The 21,362-nt window shown below is 40.5% G+C and overlaps 1 protein-coding gene across 1 annotated transcript; it reads right to left on the reverse strand.

Annotated features, from left to right (window-relative positions):
• Positions 1-718: 718 nt before the first annotated feature.
• aclya (ATP citrate lyase a) lies at positions 719-19,439 on the reverse strand. The gene is made up of 28 exons (XM_072368033.1): positions 19,289-19,439; positions 15,872-16,051; positions 13,792-13,914; positions 12,129-12,191; positions 11,774-11,964; positions 9,996-10,075; positions 9,374-9,504; positions 7,640-7,758; positions 7,013-7,149; positions 6,855-6,916; positions 6,653-6,770; positions 6,398-6,552; positions 5,693-5,786; positions 5,209-5,350; positions 4,955-5,123; positions 4,765-4,869; positions 4,472-4,668; positions 4,316-4,397; positions 4,119-4,229; positions 3,863-3,990; positions 3,639-3,732; positions 3,313-3,467; positions 3,069-3,219; positions 2,823-2,966; positions 2,534-2,647; positions 2,355-2,437; positions 2,109-2,185; positions 719-2,015 (listed from the first exon to the last, which is right to left on the reverse strand). Exons 2-28 carry the CDS (start codon positions 16,028-16,030, stop codon positions 1,921-1,923), a joined length of 3,279 nt encoding a protein of 1,092 aa, XP_072224134.1. The 5' UTR covers positions 16,031-16,051; positions 19,289-19,439; the 3' UTR covers positions 719-1,920.
• Positions 19,440-21,362: the final 1,923 nt, after the last annotated feature.

Genomic DNA, 21,362 nt, shown 5'->3' on the forward strand with positions numbered 1-21,362 from the left:
GGAGAGCAAAGCACGATCAATCATGTGTGGAACATCAAGGTATAACTTCCTACCTCAGTTTTTCTATGATAAAATATGCTGCAGTGGTTACCAGATGTGTTCATGCATTTGTCTGGAATTAAAGTACGGAAGCCTCGACATTTTCACTTCGGAAATCCTGTTTTTGTGTAGCTGTGAAAACAGAACAAGCTCTTTATCAGATATTACTTGTGTATTTGATTAGACATACCTGTAAAATACTGATTAAGCATTGGACTGAAGAAATCCTACCAGCATATGATTCAGATGCGAGTCATATATTAAAATGTCAGGACACATTTGCATTCCTCCCAAAACTAATATTCAACAGATTATACAACAAGTATGTACAGGATTGCAAATCTCTGGAGGTTCAGTTAAGGAGAAGTGTATGAAATGTTAAGTAAGAGTAATTAAAACTTGCATATGCAGTCAGCAGTTGAACCAAACAACATTTGGACACAGATCTGTTGAGTAATAGATAAGTAGACAATCAACCACGCAATAAAAAGCAGTCACTGAGACAATACTAATGAAATTACAAAAGCTGAAGTGTTTTTCTTCAGTTAAAGGATTTGAATGGTTGCTCCATGATGATTTTCCAAACAAAATCATTCAGAATCTTTTGCTGTGGCTCCATTTGAAAGACAACTCTTCATAGTGGCACCAAAAGCAAGACCATAAGGAAACTTACACAGCATTACTTCATTACATTTATTATATTTAATCTACCCCAATTATACATTTGTGAACATACTACATGTCAGTACAGAGGCACATTAAGTTCAGTGAGTGGTTAAAAACAAATGCAGACATTAGTAATACTGATGGAGTTTATGTTAGGTCATTTTTTTTTTTGCAATATTCACACAAATAATGGCACTAATGATCTCTGCCACATTTTTTTCCAAGGACTATGACTAATGACGATGACCAGAAGTTACAGAGATTACAAAGAACATCAAAGATGTAATTATCTTTAAAATTCAACTTTTAAAGTGGTTAAAAAACAATATTTATTCAAAAGAATAAAAAGGCCTAGTATAATGATAATGCGAAAGTAAATCAACATTGTATTAATATTTCTTATTATAATAAACTTAAAAGTATATTTGTGGTTCTTTTGTCATATGCATCCAATCCATTTTATTTACTAGACAAAGAAAAATTTTTAGTTTTTGGTTGTACCTAATTTCCATATGAACACTTTTATTAAATACTCCCACACACTGCACCAGCTGAGATTCCTGGGGACAGTAAATGGCACCGCCTGCATGGAATGACTCAGAAAAATTATCTGACTTTACACGAGAAGCAAACTAACACTTCAATTTTGTCACAACAACCAAAAGCCTTTACTAAACAAATGAAAAACAACATTCTCTTACAATTTAAAGTTCTATTTAATACATTTATACAGAAATAACGATCTGCTCTACAGTACTGATGTCACATTATTGCACTACATGATCACCTCATGATTTCAAAATGGCACAATGTAGAGAGCTGCACAAAGACAAGTCTGTGATCCAGACATGCATGCTTGGTTATTACAATAATGGTATACATGGGGGGATTCATTTATCATCACTGGTAGTTGTTGTTTAACAGCTGAATTATCCACTGTAAACTCCCACTCCTGTAAACCTGATTTCTCTGCAACTTTCACTAACACCATGAAAGACCCAGTTGAGCAGCTTTCCCTAACATTCAACAGAACTGCAGCACTGACAGGTTTCTAAAACTAAAAATAGACTATAATAAATTTTCTAAGTATTTGCCATTTACAGCTATATTAATTGTAACATCTTCCCTTTATCGTACCACTGCTTTTACAAGTGGCAGATCACAGTATGGGCGGCTGGGATCTATAACTGGCACTAGATGGTTTAGTCTCTTTGATTACATGGACATGTGCTCTGGAAGCACATAGGAGATGTCATCCCAGGGGTGGCGATACAGACCCTGCTTCAGCCTCTTCTGGTCCAGGTAGTGTCCTGAGCGATGACAAAAAGGATGGATTTATTGACAGGGAAGGTTGAAATGTCTGCTCTTTTGCAAACATTGCCATAGCAACCGAAAGAACTCACCAATGAATCCCATGCTGCGTCCCAAGACAAAGATGCCATTCAGGGCACCGATTTCCACAAACTCGTCAGCCTCATCCCTGTGGTGGTGCAAGGAAAGAAAAAGTCCAGAATGTTATTTTAAATGTAAGTTTCTTTAAGCAATAAGTAGTCATTTTTAGCAAGGGCAGTTGTTCCAGGATATCATAATAGGTCTGTCAATAAAAGCATAGAAACAAGGATCTTTCATATTTCTTAACACTGGCTAACCGTGTAAATCCACCACAAGTTCTGAGCAAGTCCACAAAGGCCACACCAATGAGACCATCTACATTCAGAATCAGGTTGGGTTTCTATGTGACAGAGAGGGAACAAAAAAAAAATCACGTAAGAAGTGTTTATGCTTTCTTTTTGTCAGCTTTAACAAAACATTAAGTTCACATTCTTACTTTCGAGGTGGTGATCTTCTCCACTTCTAAAGCATAGTCCAACAGCTGGGAGGAGGGGAAGTGCTGCTTCACAAAATCCTTTAAGATCTGGACTCTCATGTCAGGATTGTTAATCTGGGGAAGCAGAGATAATAATCTATGTTCAAAATTTTCCTTGTTGGGTCAACTTTGTTTTTCTCTGCATTGGTTACAAAGAATTTTTCTGACCACGCAGCAACATCAGAGAAACGCAGTTATCTTTTCTCTTCTTCCTGTCCACATGTGATGCACACATCCTACGCAGACTCACCGACTTGACTCTGTGTCCAATGCCCATGATCAGCTTGCCATCCTTCTTCATCTTGTTGACAAACTCCATGGGCAGCATGCCGCTATCAAACGCCTTGCTGAACTGCTTTGCTGCAGCATCCAGAGCTCCTCCAAAGCGGTCACCCTTAAGAAATAAAAAAAAAAACAAAGGACAAGAGAGGTTTGCTTATAGTGAACCTCTGAATGTGTACCGAGCATTAATATATGCATGGTTAAGGTGTCTCACAATGGTCAGGAGGCCAGAGGTGAGGCTGGAGATAAGATCTTTGCCTGCCCGGGCACAGACAATAGTGTTGTGTGCACCAGAAACAGCAGGGCCATGATCTGCAGTTACCATGAGGCACATCTCAATGAACTGGCAGGCATACCTCGGCAGCCTGCGCACAAAGTGGTGAAATTACACAATAGGATTATGTAGGTAGTTCAGGAAATTCCTAGGATTAGTATATAACAACTAGTTAAAAACAGACCTGCGCTGAAACCAAAGCAGCCCCAGAGTTCCTCCCAGGCCCAATTCTGACTTGAAGACCTCGGTGATGGGCATGCCAGCGTAGATCAGCTCCTGGCCTCTCTCATCACAGATGCTAGTCATGAAGGAGGCTGGTTTACGGATCATACCCAATTCCTGCATAAAAGTTGGCAAATAAAACGCAGAAAGATGGAAACTACATGCAGAGAGATACCACTGATCAAAATTTAAGTTATGAAACTAGTAGCTGCAACACGCAGCATTTGGAAGGCAGTCTGTCAAAAAAAATTTTAAAAAAAGAAAAAGTGTAATTGCTGGCATACTCACTCGTGCCCAAGAGTAATCCATCGGTACAGTGGGAGGAGGCACCTCTTCAGCTGGCTGAATAACTCCTTTAGCAACAAGGTCATCATACACAGATCTGCACGGAGGAAAATGACAGAAATACTGAAAATGAATACAAAGAAACTCATTGTATCAGCATGGCCTTAGGATTATTGATCTTGGCAGGAAAAATGAATGAAAAAGAAGGAAGGCGAATGTGCACTGACATGATGACCTCTCCCAGCTCATCAAAGCTCTTGGGGACAAATGCACCAGCCTCCTTCAGAGCTTTGTTCTTGGCTACTGCTGTCTCAGAGGCCTGGTTGGCACAAGCTCCTGCATGGCCAAACTGGACCTGATAGGTAAAATAAGGGGAAAATGTGCCAACAAATGTAGTTAAACTAGTCATTTGTTCCTTGAATTTATCATTTGTCAACTATCTAATAGGACTGAATGCATTAGACTGTATATTTGCCCTCTTACCTCTGAGGCGAACATAGTGGCACAGGTGCCAATACACCAGCACACCACTGGCTTTGTGATTCTTCCCTGTTTAATAGCCTGGCAGATTTTATATTCCTCTGTGCCGCCGATCTGTGACAGAGTAATTACAAGACAGATGCAGGATTGAGCATTCGATAACTCATCTAAGCTGCAGGCAATAAGGTGCGTTTCCTCACCTCTCCCAGTACAACAATCATCTTTACTCCAGGAGTGTCCTGGTAGCGCAGCACATGGTCGGTAAACACAGAACCTGGGTATCTGTGGAGGACTTCAGCGTTATGCACCATTTTATACCAACATGCTTTAAAACCTCAGGCTAAACAGGGACTGACCTGTCACCACCGATGGCCACGCCTTCAAAAACACCATCTGTGGTGCGGGAAATGATGTTGTTAAGTTCATTGGACATGCCGCCTGAGCGGGACACATAGGCCACGCTGCCTGGGCGATATAGCTTGGAGGCGAGGATGTTATCCAGCATGCCTCCCGTGTTCCCGATCTTAAAACAGCCTGGCTTGATTCCTCCGACCTGAAAGAAAAATAAACAATGAGATTCGTTCGATAGAAGCAGAAACGGCAAGAGAGAGATTCTGAGAGATCTCATGAGAGGTGAAGCAAGACTAACAGTTGCAGGGCCAATGATAGTGATGCCCTTCTCATCTGCTGCTTTAATGATCTTCCTTGTATGTGCTTCAGGGATTCCCTCAGCAATGATGGCAATGGTCTGAATCTGAAAGCAGTTGAGAAGAAAAGCTTAATCACATAAATCTTTAAAGAATCTTAGAAGTTGCAGCTGCTGCTGGAGGGCAGCATACCTGTGGGTACTGCATGGTCTCCATGGTGCTTTCAAAGGCTGAACGCAAGGAGGCAAAGTTGATGAGCACATCCACATCAGGATGCTTCTTCATGGCATCACCCATGTTCTTGTAAACAGGGATTAGGATCTCTTTATGTCCCCAATAGAACTTCTGTTTGTGGTCTCCACTGGAAGGAAGCCAGTCAGAAAAAACATCAGCCATAACACACACAGCAGACCAAAGTAGAAAGGATTTCAGAGGAGCATGCTTACGTGAACGGGTAGATCATAGCTGAGACGGATGGCTCATTTCTGGAGCAAACATAGTCAAAGTCCAGCATGCCCTGTACGGCCCGTGTCTGCATGCCCCACACTAAAGCCTTTGTATGTTTGCTGAAGAGGGTAGTTGCCTTGGCTACAAGGAAAGAAACAGAAGTTAAACCGACAACAAGGTAAAAACATGGATGTGTTTTGTAGAATTTATTAGATTAAAAATGCTGCTTCTGCTATCAGTCGGATTAAAAAGTAAGACAATCATTTTTTTATTTTATTTGTGCAAAGCCAAGAACTATTTTCATGAACATTTCTTTTTTTTTTTTTTTAAGATAACATGTATGTATGAGACTTTATACAAAAACAGCACTTTTCCACTTTCCTCTTGCTGTACATAGAGGGTGCTATAATACCTAAACTCAAACCTCAATGTGCATAAGACTTCTACCTCTATGTGAAAACAGATGAGTGTGTTTTTCCTCACCAACAGCAGCTCCAGTTTTAACCTTCTTAGCTGGTGAACTCTCAACTCTGGGTTTGTTTTCAGAAGGAGGGGCTTTTCTCCTGGATGTTGGGGTCTGGAAATAAAAAAAATAATAAATCAATAAAATCAATCTGGAGGCTGCAGACATCTGGAAATCAATAAAATTAAAAAAAGATGACCAATACATTTTAGTGTGTTTAGCTTTCATTTAATTCTGAAGTAAAATCTTTTAGAAAAACTGGTCCTGGAATATTTTTGTTTTTTGTAACTATTTTGTTATTGTACATCTACCTCGACATGTCACACAAACTGAAAAATGTGTATATGTACGCACACACACACACGCGCGCGCACACACACACATGCACACACACACTTTGCTAAAAATCCTTCACACTGGACATTTTTAATGGACGCCTCAGGGGAAAGCTGCATCGCACGACTGACTGCGGACTCACGATTATTTTAGAGAGAACAGTCCACAATGCCCTGCAATGCTCTTACACAAAAGAGCTGACGGGCCTCTGATAATCTGATTCACTAAAAGGACCAGACAGCAGAGACGATAGAGGCTGGTAGGTCTTCACTCACTCTGTAAGGACATTATACTGCAGCACTGGTAGAGCTGACCACAAACACCACACAGTGAACCAACACGTGTCATCATAACGCTGTTTGTCTCTGTGGAGTCAGTGTGTGTCATACCGATGTGCTGCTGCTGGAATTCAGGAGGAAGTTGGCAGTGTGGGCAGCAACAGGAGGCTGGTTGGGGATTGGCCTGTGACCCAGAGCCATGCCAACAATGGCAGTCATGTGGGTTTCAGTGCCGAAAACATGAATTGGGATCCCAGTAGTCTTTCCTACAGGGATGATTTTAAGAATTTTGTATGACAAAAGACTAAATGCACTGAACTGAAACATTAATACCCGAATAGAATCAAAAAAGCAGGATGCACATACCCACTTCTCCCATCACTCTGAGGCCTTCTTGGTAGTTTGGGCCTCCGCGGCGGACAAAAATGGTGACCTCATGCTCCTTCAGAGGCTCCTGATAGTCTTTGATTGCTCGCACAATTCCCTAAAGTAGACAAGGTCTGTGAATGTTGTGCTGATGAGGGCAAAAATCAATCCTACAACAGAAACAAAATGGTTGATACTGCACCTTAAATGTTGCTGCAACATTTGTGAAGTTTGCTATGCTTCCTCCGATGATTAAAACCTTTCCTAGAACACATTAGTGTGGAAACACATTTTTTTTAGCTTTGCTTTCAAATTAAAAGTGTTGACTTGATTCAGAATTTAGAGAGAATTTTTTCACACCATCAGGGTGCTTCTCCCTGGTCATCAGAGACAGGATGGTCTTGGCGTAGTCGTACGTCTGCTGTTCGCTCGGTGCTCCTGAATATTCCCCATAATTGGCCAGCTCGTCGACCCCACCCAGGTCACAGATTGTATCACTAATTTTCATCCACGAAAAGAAAGAAACGGAAGCAAACACAGCCGTGAATCTCACAGGAAGGACGCACAACCTTGAAGAGTGCTTCAACTTAACCGGTTTCATTTATTTTCACGATAATACTGCACCGTGAACAGAAAAAATAACAGCGCTCACAGGGAATAATTAGTCATGGTTGATGTGTGTGCATGTCACGCTTTACATCCCCGACAGACGGCATACCACTCATTCCTCCACACTAACTAAAATAACAAAATTTAGGAGTCAAATTTAGCAGGTGGCTGAATGGGCAGTTTGAGCTGCTGCACTCTCAGCCTCAAAAACACATGGCGGGCACAGCCTCCTAAAGCTAAACTAAATTATGTGTAGTGGAATCATAAACCAAAGATAAAGTCTGGGGACATTGTAGCCAACTAGACATATGGATTCTGCTGTTTTATTCAGACTTGGTTAATGCAGCTTGATTCGGTCCTGGCACTGTGGCCGGATACCTGTAAACCACCGAGGCACCTCCTCCAGCCACCATGGTCCAGATTCTGCCTCGAGGATTGAGCAGAGTCAGCTTGAGGCTGGCGCCACTCTTGGCATCAAGGTCGGCAATGTAGGCCTCCTGCAAAACACAACGAAAAGGTCAACAGAATTATAATACAACAACTAAATAATGCTGCAGAGACAGGGAGTGTGACGGAAGGCTTAATCAGAGCATCAGTGGAAATATTGTATCTGTACTGTAAGTAACAGTTGAATTGATACACATCAGTGGCTGTTTGTGACAGTCTGAGTCACAGCTGGTGCCTGGGAGTAAAAACAGCTCCCAATCAAAGGCACCCGCTGTCCCTCATCTCTACTCCCGACTCACAGCAGCCCAATTAGACGGTGCCGTCTGCTTCACAGACAGTTTGTCTTAAACAAGCTTCCACATCCGTCAGTGAAAAAAAGGAAAAACATCCAGTGTACACGAAACACTTCACAGATCAATTTCTTCTTTTTCAGCCATGCTGCATTCACTGTTGGGCTGTCATGGTAGGGGTATAGAAAATGTAGTGGTGAAAAATGTGGTTTAATCAATTTATTTTGGAAATATTCTCATCTGTAAATATTCTATCACAATAATCTTTTAATTGTTAGAAATACACCAGAATTCTGTCATCCTGCAGGAGACTGATTAGAAAAAAATAAACATGGCGGGCTCCTTTAAACTCCCACTCAAAAAGCATCAATTTTTCTCATGAAATACAGGGTCAATCAGTCATTATGGTGCCAGTAAAATACATTCTTTTTAGTCAATTTGCTGGTGAATATTTGGGAAACAATTCAACATTAAAAGGACATTAAGCCTCAAAAATATGTATTTTTGTCCAGTTAGGTTTGAGTATCACACTCTAGCTCACTTTAATGCAAATATGATCACTTCTGGCTCAGAAAGACCCAGACGGAAATGTATGAATGACAAACTACAACCTTCAAAACAGCATTTTAACAAAGCAAAGGTTGACACATCCACATCTGATACTGAGAGCGTATTTTGAGGTCAGCCTCCAGCGGCCTTTTGACGAATCGCAGTTTTTGCGTTTCTGTGCTGCTTTATGTATTTCCCAAAAGAAAAGTTTCCCCCACAGAACGAGTCATAGATGCTGAATAATTGAACTGAATTGAATAATAGTTTGTGAAGTGAAAAAGTATTAAGTTTAATTATATTAGAATAACCTAATAAACAACAAAATAAATAGAAATAAGTTGAGAAACTGTCGGAAAGTTGAAATGTAAGTGTGATATGGGGGTTTGGATTGTGCTCTTCCTACTTAATTATACAGATTTTTTGTTCATCTTATATAAACTGTCTAATTTCTCTACTTTCTTATCTGCTGGAGATCGTCCTCGGCATGCACGGGAGCACTAACGGTACGACTAAATGTTATTTCCAGTCTGACGTCTTTTCATGGCACCTTTTATGATCAGCTCAGCTTGACTGATGTGGTACCAAAAAAAAAGAAAAAAAAGCTTTAGGTCCCAGTTTACTGTTTTTTTAACAGTGCACTGATTGGAATAGCTTGGAGTTAATTAGAAGGTTACAGATGGATGTTCTGCTGAACATTTGGGGAAAATCTAATTAATTAATTATTAATTAATGATTGAAGAGTCCTTTGTTTCTCTTAAGATCACAAATTCCCCCATTATATACTCCTTACTCAACATCTTCAGAAAGACTGTGCCTTCAGTCTTACCTCAGGATAGGCCTCCCTGCCGAAGGGAGGAGGGAACTCCACGTCACCCCACTTGGACTTGCAGATGTAGTCAGCCGTCGCATCGATCTTTGCTGCCATGTCCAAGACATACGCTCCATTTTTTGTGACCACTAAAAGGATCCAACATTTACAATTGTGAGCTTTAAACAGGACGTATAAAAATGAAGAGGTCGTGTTCAGGCACAGGTGACCCAAAACCTCCCTGCTGTCCCAGAAGGAGGTGGAGTGGGACTGAAGATGGGGAGGAAATAGCCGGGCATCAAAGCATTTCCACAGCCACACTGACATGAACAGGTGCCAGAGGGTATGTGCTAGTACCTAATTACTTCATTACAAACACACGCTGCCTTCATCAAACAGAAAGCACATTAATTATTTCCCAGTTTCTTCCCCCGGTGTTAAAAATATGGCAGAGCCAAGTTCCTCTGTTTTATAATGCAGTAATGTTTTTCTCTCCGATTCCCCTTTGATGTCCTCTTTCCAATTTCCTAATCTGATGAGATATTGATGAGCTGATGCAGGAATAAAATGAGGATGCCTTTATGACTGCTTTTTCAGAATTAGTGAGTGTTACTGTGGATTTCAGAAGTTGAAAACCTACCCAGAGGGTTGATCTCCAGGTATGTGAAGAAGAGGTCCTCATACAGGTTGAAGAGTCCAACAATGAAACTGGCCAGAACCCTTCAGAGATGACGTTAAAGATATGAAATTTTTGAATTTGCTACTCTTAAGACTTAAACCCACATCACAAATTATAACTGTGCATCTGTATGTGAGACACTGATCATTCGTTACAATGAAAAAACCCCATCACATCTGTGCATAACCTTCTAAACTATAACTAAATACATGGATTATAGCTGACTCAAGTGATATGAAACTACTGTATGAAACACAATGATACAAGTCAAACAAGGCTTAAGCAGTGACTACAAAGTGTGAATGTAAGAGCTCGAGTTCCCTTTTTATCTCTTTGAGTGGACAAACTGAGTTTTCATATATATGTAATAAGCTTGTAATAAAAAGCCAGAAACAAACAGTTTTTACTCTTTCCATGGAAGCTCATCTGCAGTTCTGTCTTTTAGATTAAGAATTCTTATTCACAAGGAACTTAACTTCTTGTCTAAACCCTGTATATGATTTGTATTTTGACTATGGCTGATCAGCATACAAATATTTCAGTATGTATAGCAGAGCATGTTAATCTCCTCATAAATCAAACATGACAAACTACAGCTCATAAAGGTTTGTTGAGGCTGAGCCAGACAAGAAACAGTCCACCTGTAAATTAGCTGCTGCAAGAAAGGAAAACAAAAAAAATCTAATTTGCCTCCTCCACCACATGTCAAAACACAGACGTGGGGGAGGAGGGAGGATTTCGTTTTCCTTTCCTGCCTGTCAGTTGTGACGGCAGCTCGGAGACTTTATAACCACGTCAGCCTGTTGTGAGGACCTTGAGTGGCCTGTGGGGAAAAACTGTGTCTAAAACCCAGAACGTCTCAGCCTCCCTATATCTGCTTCTGATGGGAGGGCAGGCAAACCAGCCCTTTGTTTTTCAGTCTGGAGTGTGTATTTGGGGTGAGGAGGCGAGGTGGGGTTGGCAGAGTGATTTCTGGGGTCGCTCCTTCAATGTCAGCCAAGACAGCAAGTCCAGCCAGAATTTGCTGTCACGGGAACGCTGCTGGTGAGATGGATAGGAGGGGTTGCCGGAGGGTGAGCCACTGTATCCTCCCCATCAAAATAGATGGACGTGCTCTGAATGTGGCTGGAGAGTGAAAAGGGCAGTGGGTGGAGGATGACTAAAGAAAGGCAAAGCCAAGGAGGGAGATTTCATTTGTCTAATGGAACCCTGCGACCAGCCACGCTGCTCCACCCCAACATTTACTGCCAATATGAGAGTGTCCTCTCTGACTTCATCTATTTACTGCTCCTCACTGTTTGTCTGGAGTTTTAATTATATAATGTAAAATATCCACTTTTGAGTCTGTTTTTGTGCTGTCATGCTGCAGTGTAGTAATATACCTAGATAACCTCATTGCAAATGAAAAAAATGGCATGTTGTGGGCAAGTTATTCATAAATAGCATAAAGCCGGGATGAAACCATGAATACTGAATGAGTAGCAGTGTTTTTCCAACGATTAAATTAGCAAAAAATCTACCAAATGTAGAAAATCGTCACGGTATCACTTAATGTTCCAGAAAAGATAACAACGGTCTCCAAAGAAGAGGCATATAAAACAAAGCCCATCAAATATTGATCTTACAGAACTAGAATCTATTACAATGAACAGTGTAGACTTCAAGCTACTCAACTGCAATAAGTGTTAGTTTTAATGCATAATATTTCTATCCCAGTCTTGCACTGCACTTAAACTTACGCTTTCTTGTCGTTGGGAGCCTTGGTTAGCAGTTCTTTCTTCACCTGGTCTTCACTGATCTTTTCATCCACCCCAATTAGCAGCTTTTGCGCCTTGGCATCCACGTCTCCTACATCCACCCCACCCTCGTGGTGAAACAGCACATAGTCCCCCTCCCGAGTGGCGTAGATGCACACATAGAACTCCTCTGCCTGAGGAACACACCATTAAAATGACAAAGATGTCCATTAATAAACGTCTCTGTCGGACATTGAACATACCATTGATTACTACAGTAGTTTCCATCACAAAAAATAAAAGGAATCTAATTTGAGGGGGAAACTGTGCATTTCATAATAGATGTTTGATGATTTACCTGCTTATGTGGGACAAATGGCTCAATAAGGAAATTCTTCAGGACGCCCCTGGCTTTTCCCACCTGTGAATCATCAACATCATTTTTTTTCTTAGAGATTGAAAAGAAAAAAAGACCAGTAAGAGCAAAAACAGAATAAATAAATACTGGCACCATGTCCCATTCATTAAAAAAAGAAAACAACATCTGAACTGCTAATAATGAATAATAATGGTTTGTTGGATTCACTCCTTTCCATACACACTTTATGAGAAGGGGGAGGACAGAACGAATTAAAATAACACAGGCCCACCACTTGACACAAACGAACTGACATTTTAGAAGAAGAAATGAAATGTTGTCATGTAGAACTCCAGGCAAAGCTTGGGCTCATTTGGTGGAAGCTGTCACTGTTCCCTTGTTAAAGGCCAACGGGCAGAAAGTGTAACCAGGGACTGGCTGAGAGCAGCCAGCCGGAGAGAAAAGACGAGAGAGCTGCCATTTCGAAGAGTGCAACTAAAAATGGAGACTGACGACAGTGGCAGGGACAAAACAGAAAAGATATCAGACTGGAGAACCCACAAGGGGCTCAGACTTATTCAGATAAATGAGGAGACACTTTGCTGCCTTTGATAAAAATAGAAGGCCATTCTGGTTAAAAAAAATACCATTTGTATGCAAGTGCTTACAGTTAACTACATTATTATTTTAAATATTTGTTTAAAACAAAGTGAAGCAGTGTTTAACTACTGTGATTACTACCAAATCAGCAAAGTGCAAAGTGTGGGTGAAGAGGTGAGAGCTCACATTAGACTGTCTCTTTATGACTGTTGGAGCCAAACACATTGAAAAAAAAATGATATTGTTGTGGTATCAATAGAGGGATTAAGAAATTAATCCCTGAATAAGTAAGAGGCTGACGGACTTTGATGGAAAGCTCATGGCATGTAAAAGGAAAGCTTTATAAAAAGCTGTAGGATTCATCCTAAGAGTGCAAATCAAACACGAGAGATAATGCAGATCATGTCTTAAAACCTTAATGTCCTAATGACCATAATTTATCTGTGCGTTTTATGTCTTTAACCACTGCTAAATTAAGTTTCTCCTCAGAGGACAATAAATATAACATAATCTAACAAGCTGATACACAGCATCCACTTTAACAAATACAACCTTAGCTGTATTTATTCTTATTTACAGCCACGATAGCAGCTGCTGACAGTTCCATCCAATCTATACGATCTATCCAAACTATACGATCCCAGTGCCGCTGCACACCAACACTCATTTTCAATGCTTTATGGACCAACCTAGTCTCGCCATGACTCTCGTCTTGGTTTATGAGGCAAAGCGGCGTCTCAAAGCTACATTGATGGACTGAATGTTTCTTCAGTGGCAGCACTCGCCTCAGCTGACTGGACTGATTTACTACCAGCAGACTAACACCGATGTCAGCTGCAGCTGTTTGAAAATACAGTACGCATGTGCAAATGTATTAGTGCAAAGCAAGTGATGAGTGTGAAGGAAAGGGCAAAAAAGAGAGGAGGAGAGGGGTGTCTGAATAAAGCAAAGGCACAATATTGATTGGAGGGGAGTTCAGCAAAGTGCACAGTTTCAGATGGAGAGGTGGGTGGAGGTAATGGTGTAAGGGACAGCAGAGAGGGAAAGAGGGTGGATAATTTACTGTCATCTCTTTCATGAGGCGGGGCTTGAGCCACTCTTTGACTCCATTTAGATCCAGGTTGACGCCAACCAGACCCAGCTTCCCTCGCCTCTTGATCAGCTGATCTGGCTTCACGACTAGTTTCTGCAAAAGGAAGACAGAAAAGTCTGTATGTTAGCAGCAAACATCCCCCTTCCCCTTTCAAAAGCAACGCAAAATACCTGAAATACATTTCATACTTCAGCCATGATATTTAAGCTATTTAAATAGCTCTCATTCCCATTAAGTTAAGCATGGGAGAAAAATCATCCACAACAGAACATAGAAAACTAGAAATAATTGGGACGGAAACAACCAAATGCTAAAAAAGGAAGTGGTACTAAAAGAAGAAACAGCTGGAGGAACATGTTGCAACATATTAGGTTAATTGGCAACAGGTCAATAACATGATTCTGTGTGACAGGAGCACCTTAGAGAGGCAGAGTCTCTCAGGGGTAAGGATAGGTACAGGTTCAGCAGTTTGCAAAAAAGTGTTTCTACAAATTGTGAAACAATTTCAGAATAATGAACCTCGATGTATGATTGAAAAGACTTTCAATATTCTATCAACTGCACTACAAAATATACAAAAATTCAGAGAAGCTGGAGACATCTCTGTCCACAAGGAACACGCAAAAAAAACCTCTGCACTGGATTCCCGTGATCTTTGGACTCTCAGGTGACTCTGCATTAAAAACAGACATGATTCTGTCCTGGAAATCCCTGCATGGGCTCAGGAACACTTCCAGAAATCATAGTCTGTGAACACAGTTCACTGTGCCATCCACAGATGCAGGTTAAAGCTGTGTCATGCACAGAGGAAGCCGTATGTGTTAACCCAGAAACACCGCCGCCTTCCCTGGACCAAAGCCTGTTCAGATACTACACCAATTATACCAATTGATAAAATATCCAAATGTCTCACTTTCGTTATGGTTTATGAGATAAAAGAAATATTCTATTAAAGTAAACAAATGTTAGCTTGGCTTTTTGAAAACTGTGACTGACATTTTTCAGAACAGTTTTGTCAGTTATTCATACAATAGATTCAGGGATTATTAAAGACAATAACTGAAATTCAGAGAATTCCTTCTTCGGGTTGTGTCATAATCAGTCATTGGACAAAAACTGCTTCCGTATTTGCAATGATACTTAAAATGTTTGCTATGGAGCATGAGATTGCAGATATTTTCTTTATTCCGTGATGTCACCGCTCTGATGATCTTTGGCTCGTCAGCAAATCGTTGCTTCCCAAATAGAATTTAAAACCTAAAAGATTAGTTGCACATTACTGATGCAAAAATCTCTCCTCTTCTGATCATAGCCACATGACATAAATGCAAAAATACATCCAACCCCCACCGGTGAAGCCCACTTCCTTTCACTTGTAAGTCAGACAAGAGAATGATTTATGACAGAGGACCCATTACTATGTGGCTGCTAGCCAGTCAGCAAAGGAGGAGAGGAGTGAGGGAGACAGTTAATGTGATTTCCTAATCAATTCTACAGCAGCGCACATCTTTGCGGATCTGCCCTCCAACATCCTTTTACCTTCCAGATAAAAACATTCAGCCCACAAGGAGATATGAGGAAATTACATTTTATCCTGCAAGAGGGTAATCAACTTAACTTCTATTACTGAATGTCCAAGTGCGACAGCTTGGCCATGAAGAGCAGTAAAAGGAGGGCTAAGTACCGAGTAATGACTTAAATATTGTCCTGTACCAGGGGAAAAATCCCAAACACAAACGAGTTTTAATCCAACAGTGGGGAAGTCAAGGGAGAAATTCTTGCTGTTGCCTGTTCTGCTTTTAATTTGCTTCATTTCCACCAACAGAACTGATGGAAATGTCACTGTCTGTGACATTAGCTAACAAGCACTAAAAGAGCACTCTGCTGCCAGCCTAAGTAATTGTCTCTATAAAGAGGAGATCATTCTCAACAAGCTTAAGGAGGCACGGCGCTTCAGGGATTTATGCTCTAAATGTTCAGTCAGCTAAAGAAAGCCTTACCTCATCATCCACATACATCTATGTCACACTTCCTGTATCTCCTGTCTCACCTCTGTGAGCAGCCATGGGTGCTCTTGTGCCAGTTGGTCAAAGTCGGTCTCAGCTGTCACGCTGGCGTAATGGAACCTGTTCTGGACCGCCGCCGATGTGCTGATGAACTTGTAAAGGAACTCCTTTCCCGTCTGCTCAGAGATGGCTTTGGCCGACATGACTGCTCCTAAATGACTGACCTAAGATGAGACGTAAAGAGAGATGTCAAGAAATGCAGATGCACAAGGAGCTTGTTTGATTCCCACAGTTGTCAGAACTGTCAAGAAATGGTTTGAGTGGTTTCCCCTCAAGTCTAGATTTTTTAAACATACTTGCATGTTACATCAATATATACAGCTGAAAGTGTCCATAAAAGAAAAAAAAACAGCATTTACAACTTCCAAAAAGTATTTTCCATCCTTGCTATGACAGACAAACAAGCTTTTCTCTCATCATGATCTGAAGATACAGCAGTCAGACATCAACAGGCAAACAATGCATTCTTTCAGTCATGCTTTGACTAAAATCAGCTAATTCAGTTAAAGGTTTTTCACAGAGTTAGGGCTGGGTGCGATTTTCATTAGAAAAATCCAATTTTGACATAGTCGGTAGGAAGCTTGTTGCACAACCCTGCGAGACTAGTTTCACATGAATAGTGTCACGACGTTGAGTAACGAGATTCATACAGGTGTCGAGAACAACCTTTATAGTCTGCGAGGGGAGGAAACACGTGCCAGAAGCAGCACAACAGTGGCACCGTCACGCCTGAAGGCAGATGTGAGGAGCGTTTTGGACACAGAGTATGCTGTCTTTTCTTTGCCTGACCAAAAGGTTTATTTCATTTTTTTGCTTTGCATTTATCTTTTTACCTTTTTTTTTGTATAGCCAACCAAAGTTTGTACTGAAACTGAATTGCTTGAATCATTATTGAATCAAATCAGAAACTGAATTCAATCCCAACCTTGTTAGCAATACACAGCCCAACATACAATGTATAAAATGGGCCTCACAAATAAAGACACCCGTGCAGCTTGTCTCACTGAAATCAGCAATCGCCTCCAAGACTTCTGGCTCAACCACATCACCTGTTTTGGTCAAAAGGTTATGGAGGAGCTGTCCAGGAACCTCAACCCTCAGCATACCCTTATTCCCCACCCTTTCCACACAGACAGTACCCAACATTACCAAACCTTTATGACTATAGCAGTGACTGTGTCCAAGTGAAGCATATCACTCAGTTGGAAAGAAAAAAAACTATCAATAAATCAGTGCAAATTCAGAAAAGCTCACAGCAATCTGATTCCTCTTTGTCCTACTTTACTGTCTTTGAACTTCTCAACACAATAATTGTTATCAACCAGTCTTTTCGCCAAAAACTAACTACTATAAAGCCGTGTCCCTCGCTTCCTCCCCTTTTGTATTGTCCCGTTCCCAAAAAACACTCTTGCATGTAGGCGAGACAAAGTATCACCAGCAGCTCAGAGCGTCTCACTGAAACAGACCTCAGGAGCAGACACTGGCACAAAGTCTTCATTTGTCGACCTTCAGTTTGTCCATAAGCTACAATGTTCTGACTCCCTGCAGCACATCTGCACACATTTATGCACGAAACTGAGTAGCTAGCAAATAATCCTCTTTATAACACAGAACAAAACAGTTTAACAACTTCACACAGATTCAAATGTTATCTGTTTCAATCGTCCTTATACTCCTGGTTGCAACATTTTAAATAATATTGAATAAGTGACACAGTTAACCGACACAGAATGAATGAATATTGATAGAAAACTGAGTGAGAGATTCTATCTCTTTCGCTGTCCCAGTCAGTATCATCCTGAACCCTGGTACAACTGGTAAAGCTAATGTGATTAGCCTCAGTCTGTTTGTTCTGTTCACCAATAAGGTGATGGACACTTATTACTCACACAATCTCATCCTGCTGAGGCCTCCTTCAATCACAAACCTCCACTAAACTCAGGCCAATCTGGTGTTAAACCACTTTATCACTGCAGAACTGAAACCATGTAGCACAAGTGTGATAAGAAATTAACTTGATGTGACAACTAGTTTAATTCAGTAGCAGTTTTCAGTGGCATTTTTACTGCAGGAGGGTGGAGTTGTGACCTTTACACTTTGATCATACGAACCCTTCACTGACTTTATTGTCAAAGTTACACAGCTCACAACGACACTTAAGTGTTTGAGTTTTTTAAGCTATGATGCACTTATTTCTCCTGCACAGTCAACATAACATCAGACCAAAGCCGAGTAAGGGTCCATTTGACTAATTAAATCAGCAATATAAACATTTGCATGAATCATTTCTGGAAACAAATTGTTTTTCATGCAGGAAATACAGTAGAATCAATGTGAATCATGCTTTCAAGATATTTAACTGACAGCCGTCCACTTATGACATAACTGAGTTGTTGCATTTATGTTTTAAGTTGTCAGTCTGAAAAATGAAGCAATGTGTTGGCATCGCTGTGGATTTCTGAAAATGTAAATTAGTGTATCAACCTGTTAAATATCTCTGTGATTAATGACACAGCACTCACTGTTACACACCATGGACCAATCTATCTGGACCAATCTATTACTGAAGTCCTCGAAGGCAGATATTATCTCTGCTTCTACCTCAAATCAAATGGAGAGCGGTTTTGAGAAGGGTGTGATATAATATATAGAGGCTTTCACTAACTATCGCCTCTCAAAGCTTCCTCAGGCACTGTGTGTTATATTTCACCTTGCAGAGATAGAGCACCTGTCCTGTCTGTTTCTGCATGTTTCATTAAGCTGAAAGCCCTGATGTTTGTTCCAACAGTCCGCTCCTCACTCCCTGCTCTGCAGCCATTTCTTAAATGGATTAATGGGACTGCCAAGGACCTCTCTCATTATTGATCACTGTTGTCCTTCCAGGCCAGACAGATAGTAGTAGTTTATCCAAAGCTCTTAATTTTTCCATTTATCATCCCATTTCTCTGTGCAACTGGCCTGTCAGAAGCATTAAATATCACTGTTCCACAACAACACATGTGCAGAAGACACGCAATAACATTTCAAAGAATACGGAATGATGGATGATCTGGGGTCATACAATTAAAGAGGTAGCGATCAACTAACCCGTACAACGAAACCTGCAAGTTTGTAAAAGCACTGAGTCACACATCCTTAAGAAGCAGGATTCGGTCAAGTTTTTTCATTCATTTGCAAACCGGTCAGACAGCATCGCCGTTTTTCTCCATTCAGAGAAGACTTCATGACAATACTCAAAAGTCCTGATGAACCACCATGTGTCAAGAGTACAAGTAAAAAAAAATAGTAGTGGAAAGAGTAGTTAAACTTGTTTTACATCTTTTATTTAACAGCCTGCAGGAGAGTTAAGGGGAGTTTAAGTTAAAGAAAATGATTCAAAGTGATCATGTAACACGATTTACCTGGTTTCTTTGTTGTTGCTTTTTCTTCTTTTCACTGTTGTAGATGTGGATTTTGTGGGTGAATGTGTGGATGTCCTCGGCCGTGCTGCTCCACTCTCTCAGTCTGTATGAACCTGTCTGGTGCCGGAGAGCTCAGCTTCCTGGGAGTTTTCTTTCCAACGTCCATCTGCTGATAGACTTAGCTGATGTTTTACTGGCCTCTGATTGGCTCATTCTCCTGCTGCATTCACGAGCTGTGGGAAATTTTAGAAAATGGGAAAGACTCCTGACGTCAGATAAAAGACTAAAACGCTTGTATGCTTGGAGGGTGTCACCACAATTTGAATATGAAAAGTTAATATAGCTTTATTTGCTTGTGCAGCTAACATTCGAAGCAGTCGCAGCTTGTTAAAGTAAAAGTAAAACATTGTGGTTCTCGTGCACATTTTCTCCACCTCTACGATGTACAGCTCCTCTGCGCTGTTTGATTTGTGAGTCAGACAAAAACTGTATTGATAATATTGCATTGTATTTAATGTAGGATCATGTAGTATACTTTAATAAAAATCTTTAGCTTAAAGGGGAAATTATACATTTATTCTACAACATCAATTTGACTGTTTCACAAATATTCTAATCAATATTTTATATATCCTATATATATATCCTTCAATTATATTTGGATCTTGCTTATTGATTAGTTGAGAGTGAGATCAGTAAAGTGCTGTAAAGCATAAGTTACACGAGTCAATAAATTACAGAATGATGGACAAATGTCACAATTTTATTCCTGCTCAGATCCCCAAAAAGATTATATGACCTGCTGTCAACCTTTGCCCTCGTCCACCTCGCCTGACAGTTTTATGTGTTATTCCCCTGCATCGACTTTAAATAAAATCCTTTCTCCCATGATTATCCTTCTGCTTCCTGAGGTATGAAAGCTGGCTAAAAAGGGAGTTGGCCTGTCCAATTCAAAGGACATAAAAAAATCAGTTTTGAAAGGATTAAAATGATTGTGCATAACTGAAATCCTTCTGAATTAAAGGCACATTTTGATTAAACAAATCTATTCTCAAAAGAAGGAATAAAACCATAAAAAAAAAAAAAAATAACTCCAATGAATACACTTTCTTCATGACTTAAAATGAGAACAATGAAAGGCCTGCCATTTTGAAAAGAAAGTCCAGATCCAAAAACATTTTGAATCGATTCAGTGTTTAGTGACGTTGGAGTTTGGTGTGCAACATCGTCTCTTTCACTTAAGTCAAATTAGCCATACTGATGACTGACTTCATTATTATTATTTTCAATCAATATAACTGACAGGAGAGACTGCTGAACATTGACAGAAGATATTCAAATTTGTCCCTGAAGGCATCATCAGTCTCCACACAAAGCTCACACACACCCTCTCATGGAAAAAACAAGGGAATAATCCACCCTTGATGTTGATTGGTTGTCATAGCCCATTATGTGCCCAGCAGCCAATGAGGCAACATTTGATCCTTCACTTGTATGTCTGAATTGTGAGGTGAACTGCATTTCACAGAGCACCAGGTGTGCCGTCTGTCATATCCTTGACCTTAGGATAGGTGCACCTGTCATACCATATGAGATACAGTCCTACCTCAACCATGCTGGTGCAAAGTTTCACAGCATCCTCTTTTTCTAACTTAGTAACTTTTGTATGTTCAATACAAAAAGTTTTAAGTTTCTGCAAACCTTTTGCATGTGTTTTTGATGAATAAATCCCACCCCCACACATACAGCTCATATAGACAGTGTTAGCACGCTTGAATTTGTAATGGAAAACAGATTCTTCTGAGGCTCACTTGTGTAACAGTTGTGCGAATTGCTGATATCACATCTTGGCTTCATCACAGGCAAAACTGGTTGATTAGTCAATGATAAAGGCTCCTGCTACTTATGCAAGGCCAAGCTGAGGAGATATCAAGTTGTGCAATCTATTCAGTCTAAAACCTTTAGAAGTTGTGCAAGTATTTGCTGAACACATGTTGAAAGACATAAGGAGGCTATTTGAGGTTAGTTGACACCTTATCACAAACCCCATCAGTATCTTTCTTCAGCATCACAG

Source organism: Leuresthes tenuis, unplaced genomic scaffold (assembly GCF_036924035.1).
Source record: "Leuresthes tenuis unplaced genomic scaffold, fLeuTen1.0.hap1 SCAF_17, whole genome shotgun sequence".
Lineage (NCBI taxonomy): Eukaryota > Metazoa > Chordata > Actinopteri > Atheriniformes > Atherinopsidae > Leuresthes > Leuresthes tenuis.